This window comes from Schistocerca serialis, chromosome 7 (genome assembly GCF_023864345.2).
Source record: "Schistocerca serialis cubense isolate TAMUIC-IGC-003099 chromosome 7, iqSchSeri2.2, whole genome shotgun sequence".
Classification (NCBI taxonomy): Eukaryota; Metazoa; Arthropoda; class Insecta; order Orthoptera; family Acrididae; genus Schistocerca; species Schistocerca serialis.
Window position 1 is genome coordinate 129,786,293 of NC_064644.1, and position 7,784 is coordinate 129,794,076.

General features: G+C 35.3%; 1 protein-coding gene across 3 annotated transcripts in view; it reads right to left on the minus strand.

Annotated features, from left to right (window-relative positions):
* LOC126412074 (gastrula zinc finger protein XlCGF17.1-like) overlaps positions 1-7,783 on the minus strand; it is an 85,304-nt gene extending 77,521 nt beyond the window's left edge. Inside the window, exons 1-2 of one of the 3 annotated variants that reach the window (XM_050081476.1) lie at positions 7,765-7,783; positions 7,252-7,317 (exon numbers count right to left, since the gene is read on the minus strand). In XM_050081476.1, the coding sequence (XP_049937433.1) occupies positions 7,252-7,287 (36 nt within the window). In that variant the 5' untranslated portion in view covers positions 7,288-7,317; positions 7,765-7,783. The other 2 variants (XM_050081475.1, XM_050081477.1) reach the window with 2 other exon arrangements.
* Position 7,784: the final 1 nt, after the last annotated feature.

Genomic DNA, 7,784 nt, shown 5'->3' on the forward strand with positions numbered 1-7,784 from the left:
ACTTTTTCTGGAAGAGTACAAGAGCAAATAGTTCATCCATTGAAACTGAGCTGTGCAATTTGGATTAAACTTGTCACAAGTGTAAAGACCTAGTTAAAAATAAAAAAAATGCCACATGCTAATATGCTGTGACAAATAGTTTCTTAGCAATCCATGTAATGTCTTATCTCTTGTGTTGAGATATTTTATTGATAAAGTGGGAAGTCAGCTCTATGTGAATCTTTAAGTTTTCCCAGTGGGTCAAGTATTTAACAAATTTTTAATAATACTACCTTTGTGAACTCATTCTGGAAAATAGCTAGAAAGTAGGCAGCTGAAAGCCAAAGTTATGAAAAGGTTGCTGCAAAATTAGTTATTACTATGGCTGGAATAACGAGAAGAAAAAAGAAAGAAGAAAAAAAAATTACTTTCGCTTAACAAGAGCGACAAACAGATTTCTAACTATCTTAGCAGCCAAAAGCAAACATTTCACACAGGTGAGCAATATGTGCAGAATCTCTTGCATAAATTCCAAAACTATTGTTGGGCATCCACTAGACATTTAGGCATTATTCAAAATAGTAAGGGATGGAAAGAATCAAATATTGCTCTGTTATGCTATCACAAAGCACTCACTTATTACTCGTCTAAGTTACAACTGCCACCCAGAGAAATTTAAGGTGGAATGACTATGCATATCTAACCATGAGCAAAGCATACAGCACACTAAGACTCATTGTAAGAATGGTAAGCAAGGGTAATTCATTCAAAAACATCACTTACAAAATTCTTGTCCATCCAGTTCTTTATTACTGTCCATTAGTCTGAGACCATTATCAAGTTGGATAGCTGTAAGAAAGGGACAAATTTCACAGAAGAGTTAAGAAATTCATCACGAGTTTGTTTACTGAGTGCAAAAGCATCAGATATGTGGTCAAAAATCTCCCTTGGAAGATGCTACATGGAAGAAGTTGTGCAAAACATAAAGAATTATTCTTACAACTGAAAGATAAATCAAACATGTATATACAATACATTACTTCCTTCCACACAGCACCATGTACTGACTATAATGGTAACATTAAAGAAACAGAAGCTTTCATGGTGGTGCACCATCCCCTAATGGAAGAGGAAGGAACTAAAATGATACCAATAAATTACGGACCCTCCGCAACACTCATCATACGGACTTGGTGAGTACAAAACCAAGGTTTATTAGTCCACAATGCACTGACTGAATTTCTGTGGTGCTATTCAAACATGACCATATTATTTCATTCTGATCAAGATAATTATAGTGTCTGTTTCGTGATGGGACCTACAAAATATGATGAACAAATAAATGCTCATACAATGGTATCTGTTCATCAGCTGAAGAATGTGTCATTTTTACCAGACAGAATTAACACCTGGTGACAAGACCACTGAAATTATATATTACAAAAAGTTTAACCTGGCACAAAGTGGTTTCCCTGAGAATTTCAGGTATCTGGAGCAAGATGGTGTCATACAAGATCCATGGTAAATTAACATTTAGTGGAAGAGGGGGAATGGAGTTAGGCCATAGTTTTCAGACAACAATAATTTACATAGAATAACATTCACATAATTAGCACACTTTGAAATATCAAGTATCTTAATATTTGTGATTTATAAAACTCAATAAAATTCAATTCTAATGATAGAGTAAAACACAGAAATCCCTGGGATTTTATGAACATCCTGAAACTCTCCGAGATTTTCCTGATATTTCCAAGTAAAATGTAATTCCCTGAGAATTTCAGGTTTTCCAGAAGAATCTGCACCAACAAGCATTCAGAAGGAATCACAGATATTTCTGTGTGTGGAGTGATTTATGAAATTGTAGGAAACTGTTTGTACTGTGCAATACCAACGTAGTTCAATGGGAAAAATAATTTTGTGGTATGTTAAAACCATATGCCGGACCACCTTTGTATTTTGTGGGCAAGTGTTCTACTGACTGAGATATCCAACCCTACAGCTTCACTTCCACAAATAATTCTTTTCTTATTGTCCAAAGCAACACAAGTTGTTCTGCACATCTTGCATGAATAGCACTCATGGAATAAGAATATTGCAGAGAAATGGCCTGACCAGAGTCTATGATTTTATTTCAAGAATAAATTTTCACTCTACAGTGGAGTATACTCTAGGTTCAAGGTTCAAGCTCTGGTGCAGCATACAGTTATAATTTGCCAGGAAATTTCAAATTAGTGCACACTCCATTGCGCAGTGAAAATTCATTCTAGGAGAAAGGTTAGAGTTAAAATCTTTCTGATGACAGGGCCACGACAGAAGCTCAGTAGCAAGAATGAAACACTATAGAGAATGTATGAAGTAGGCAAAATCTGTTCCCATCACTGTTTGGTGCAGTAGATGATTGGAAGATTGTAAATGGCAGTAGTCAGAGAGAGGATGAAGCAAACTTTTGGACTGTCATAACGAAATCGGAGTGGGTTCCAGTCCAAGAATGTACTGAGTTTTTAAGTCCATTTTTATAGGATACTAATAAGAGCAGTTTTGAGCATGTATATACACACACACATAGGATTATGGGTTCCTTCACAGCAAACTGAGGAGATAATGATAATGCATAAGGCTACTCCAAGAGCACCACCTGCAGGGAGTCCAGCCACCTTGTGCAAAACTTTTTAGTTGACACCACTTCGGCAACTTGCATGTTAATGAGAATGAAATGATGATGAAGACAACACAATACCCAGTCCCTTAGCAGAGAAAAATCTGACTCAGTGTGAGGATATGGGATTTTCCATATGTTTTGTCGCCAAAGTTCTGTGAAATAAATGATTTTGTTAACTGAGGATGAACTCTTGTACTAATCTATATAAATAAAAATGTAAATGTTTGTTTGTTTAATAATGTGTATCTCTGAAAGTTCTTCACCAATTGCCTTGAAATTTTGACAACACTGCATTCTAATACTGGCGTGTATTTAGGTACCTATTTTTTATAACTTTTTGAGATTTTTCTGTAACAACATGTCCCTATTATTAAACTCATACAAAATTATATAAGACATATATTAAAAAATAAGTATATAAAAATGCGTAATGTCAAGCCATTTTGTGTCAAAATCTCAAAGCATTTGGTCAAAAACTTTCAGAGATTTGCTATTAGGAATATCTACAGTTTGTTTCTTCAAAATCTCAAACCACCAAGTTCTTCATTGATTGCTCTGAAATTTTGACACAACATTGCATTCGAATACCAAAGTGTTTTTACGTACCTACTGGAATGCCATCTGGTAGATATATAACAAAATGGGTGTCTTTATAAAAATATAAATATTGGTTTGTTCAAAATCATTAAGCTCCAAAAGTTCTTGACTGATTGCTTTGAAATTTTGACTTATGTTGATTTCTAATATATGCAATTTCTTACTTTTCCATTTAAGCATACTGAGCCACAGGAAATCATGGCCACTTACAGCTAGTTTTAGATATAAGTGAACTAGCTTTATTACCAGAAGATTTGATCGTTTGTTTATTGAGAAAAATCGTCCAGAACTTAAAAGTGTTATTACTGTGTACGAGGATTTATTAAGGAGCAAGTCTTGTTTCATATGTTCTATTATATGACTGAGGTATTCCGCATTGGCCCAATGCTGTCCCAAGAACGTTAAAGCTGTGCTTGGCATCCTTTGCAAAGTAATTGGAGGTAGCAAAGAATCTGTCGCGAGACCCATGGGATCAAGGAATACCAACAACTAGAAGATTATAACAATAATGTACATGTACTGACATCCCATTTTGGGAGGGGGGAAGTTTGGAGTTTATTCAAAATGAGCTGTAACTAGATGATTAACTTCCGGCCACATTTTGTAATTAAAGGCACAACAGAAGCCTTCCCATAAATCAGAGTTGATGAGTTCTGGTTCTGGCAGAAGTTGAGTTCTTCTACAGACGTGAGAAGAACTGGCAATCTCTCTGGGTATAAATATCCAAGCAGTCACTTTTCTGTGTTTTAAATATGATACAGTGTACCATTAACTAGATTTTAAGCCACTGCAGCCGTGTTACAGGAACGTTATATCGTAGACCCATTGTAGCTAGACATTGTGGTAAATGGAGCTGGAGAAAATGACAGAAATTTAATAATTGTTAACAAAACATTTATGAAATGTAACAGCATTTCTGTTCCATAAACATTTCATTGCCAATTACTAAATTTCCATCAATTTCACCAGACCCATCATCACAGTACCTTGCTACACTTTGTCTACGACATAATGTTCCTGTAACATTTCCAACTGATGATATGCTTGAAGTGGCTCAAAAACTAGTTGACGGCGCAATAGATTGTATCTGAAATCCAAAAAAAATCAAATGATTGCATATTTATACCCAGATAAATAGACAATTTAAATCACAGTTGCACTTCATCATGCACAATGAATATACTGAAAATAAGAATAATTATCAACATGTTGGGGGTTCGCAGACATCTCAGAGCTGAAGACAAGCAATAAGGTAATTTATAAATTAACTGAACCCTCGCACTAGCCAGGAATCGAACCAGGGCACCTTAGACACTGACTGCTCAGCTACAGAGGTGGAAACTGAGGTGATAAGTACACACCACATACGGTACTCAAACGTGCCAGTGAAACAGAAACAGTAGAAAGAATAAAAGTATTAACCACATAATCCAAGCTTTGAATGGTTGGCAGAAACATAAACAAGACTGAGCTTGCAGCTAAGATTAAAGAGAAAGTCCTAAACATAATAGTATGGTGGCGCCAGCAAGTTCACCCCAGTGCAAAATAGGGAAAGTCATCATGTACATGATGAAATAGGAGGCATGAGTCAAAGTGAGGGAAAGAAATGCAGGAATCTGAATGCAGTAGTCACCATCATTGCACATACATTTATAAATACGAGTACGACTGAGTTGCTATCCATGACTATCGAAATATTCTGGTTTACAGCAATATAATATGCTACCACTTCCTTAGTTATAACTAATTAACACTACAGCAACTGGTTTCAGATGTATGGTCATCATCACTTACCGCTACATAGAGGAAATTATTCCTTACGGCTGACGAAACTAAATTTCATTTAAAAAATCTTTCTTTTTTGAAACAATATGCACTCCTTAATGCTGCTAAATTGTAGCAATGCCCTGACACTGGACAAGGAGGAATCACAATTTAGCAACATTACAGAGCACACAGTTTCTGAGAAAAAAATAGTTTAGCCAAAATGCAATGTTTGTAACAAGTCTTACAGGAAACCATAAGTAATGATTTGTACAACTTTGAAACTTATATCCAATTCCTAAATTTAACTAGCTGATTTTGACATTTAATTTAGCAGCAGAGTTTAAATTTATATATGACATTTACATTACACCATCCTAATTGTAATTAATTAATTTTTGTTTTGCTTTGACCAGTCTACACATCAGTTTAGGTCATGCTCAAGGCATTACAGAAATATTTACAAACACACATACTATTATGCAGGACAAGTGGCTCACAGTGGTTAAGGACTGATGGGAGTTAGAACCCTGCATCTGCCAAAGTCCAGTCTCTTAACACTGCACCACCTCAGGTAGTATTTTGTTTGTATACAGTAAACTATACTGACATTATTCCAAGATCTAAAAATACTAAAAAGAAAAAATAAATCAGGTTGCCTATTCCTTCCAAATTTGAATCACAAACCTTAAGTAATGCACCACCTTCCTCAGTGGAATGATGAAGTAGCATACTAAATAGAAGATATTACTGCCAAATTAATAAATTTTGTTGCTTTGCTCCCATCCTTTGCTGAAACCTTTGTCTTTAAGTTGGACGGTGGTCTGCCCTCCAGCTTGTCTGTGTCACATCCCAAAATTTCCATTACTGAATAAATATTTCAAGGATACCTGCTTACATATTGTCATCAGACCTCACAGAACATTGTTGAGAGAAATGTTATAATATGTAAATTACAGGCTGTAAGGAAGCATGTATGCAATCAACTATCTGAATTCTATATATGAAACAAATCTGAAGAATATGTAATAATACAGTTACGAGTTACGAGAATCCCCCTGGCAAGATAAAATATAATTTTACAATCGGAGAAAAAGGAAATGCAGCAAAACAATGAATTCTATTATGTTCCTGAGGTCTAAATAAAATAAAACGTACGTGTATATACTTAAATTTTGTGCTTCAACTAATTATCCAACTGAAGTTACATACTCAATATACCAATTCACACAAAACTGGATATTCAGGAATTACAACAAATACAAATTTATGAAGCAGTGTTTATCAGATGTAAGGGCAGGTGGGGCTGATGATTTCTTATGTGTCAGCTTGTGCTATATTATGGCCCCCATGTCACCAATTTTTCACTTCTTTTCCCAGCAATTGTAAATGGAATTTAACACACACAGGCAAATTAATGCTGTTATTTGAACCGTGCAGATTTGTTTATCATGCAGTGTTTTCTGTCTATATAATACATTAGGCATGCTTTATGCAGTTGTTGATAAAAGTGGAAACGAAATTATAAATTAATAACAATGGATATGGAATGGTACTGCAGTTCACTAACACATGGGCATAACTGCAATTCACTTGCCAAAAACAAATATACTGGAGAGAACAACTGTTTGTAAAACTTTTATATTGCTGCTAACTTTACTCTTTCCAGTTTGCCCCTGGCAGACTCTGGGTTTCCATGTACAATTACAGTCTGAAGGGAAAAAAAATGGGAATAAGAAAATATTTGAGCCCATCCACTCCAAAATATTCACTTGTGGTATCCTCTTCTAAAACTCACGTGTTAAGTGTCATACTTCATATTTTCTTAACCATTCTTGCTTATTGTTATTATCTGAGTCACAATATATGAGGAAATCCCTTCACAATAAGGTCTTCATATCTTCTTCTTGTGGTCACTTTTACAGAAATAATCACATAAAAATTAAATTAAAGCATATTTTAATGATTTTCAATCGTTTGCGAGTGGCGCGCTGAATCCATATTAGTTTGCCGCAAATAATTACTCGTCTCTCATGTGTCAAACTTATTAAAGGACATGGGCAAAAAAAAAAAAAACAAACACTGTCATTTGTGACAGCAGCTGTGCAGGGCTTCGTAATCTAAATATCTTTGCATAGCCGTATCTGGTACCGTGCAGTGAATAAATTGAAAACTGAGTTCACCGCGATGCTGTTGCTGAACTTCGTTAATATGTCACAAACAACAGTGTAAGAGACATTGATGCCTACCTCTTTCATAACACGGTTGAATGCTGGGCCAGACATGACGTCCTGGTATATAGCTTCCAAATGATTCTGTAAAAGCGATAAAACAAAACAGTCATCATCATTTGTGGCAGGCAAGTATATTTCGAAACAGGTTAATTCTGAAGTGGTATTTGTTGTGAGCCTCGGTAAAAATACACTCCCTCCCTAGACGCCATAACACTGACTACAAGATGTTTACTGTCTGAGGAGAAAAATCTTCCCACCTGTTTCTTCGGCTAAGAAAACTATTCAGGTTGCTCGAAAAGTAATTTGCAAACTCGTAAAATATAATACAAACCTTAGTTGTACGATAAATTAATTCACTAATCGAAAACAATTTAGAGTAAAATCCAGTTCCTTAACGAACCAACTTTATGCAATTCAAAGGAGCAATCTATACTAATGATAAGTGAAAAGGAAGGGTCCGCTTTAACATCAGGAGGCTACCTGGACACATTAAAATTAACTAATTTACATCATGTACGATAGTACGACCGTTATTCTGATTCGAGGAG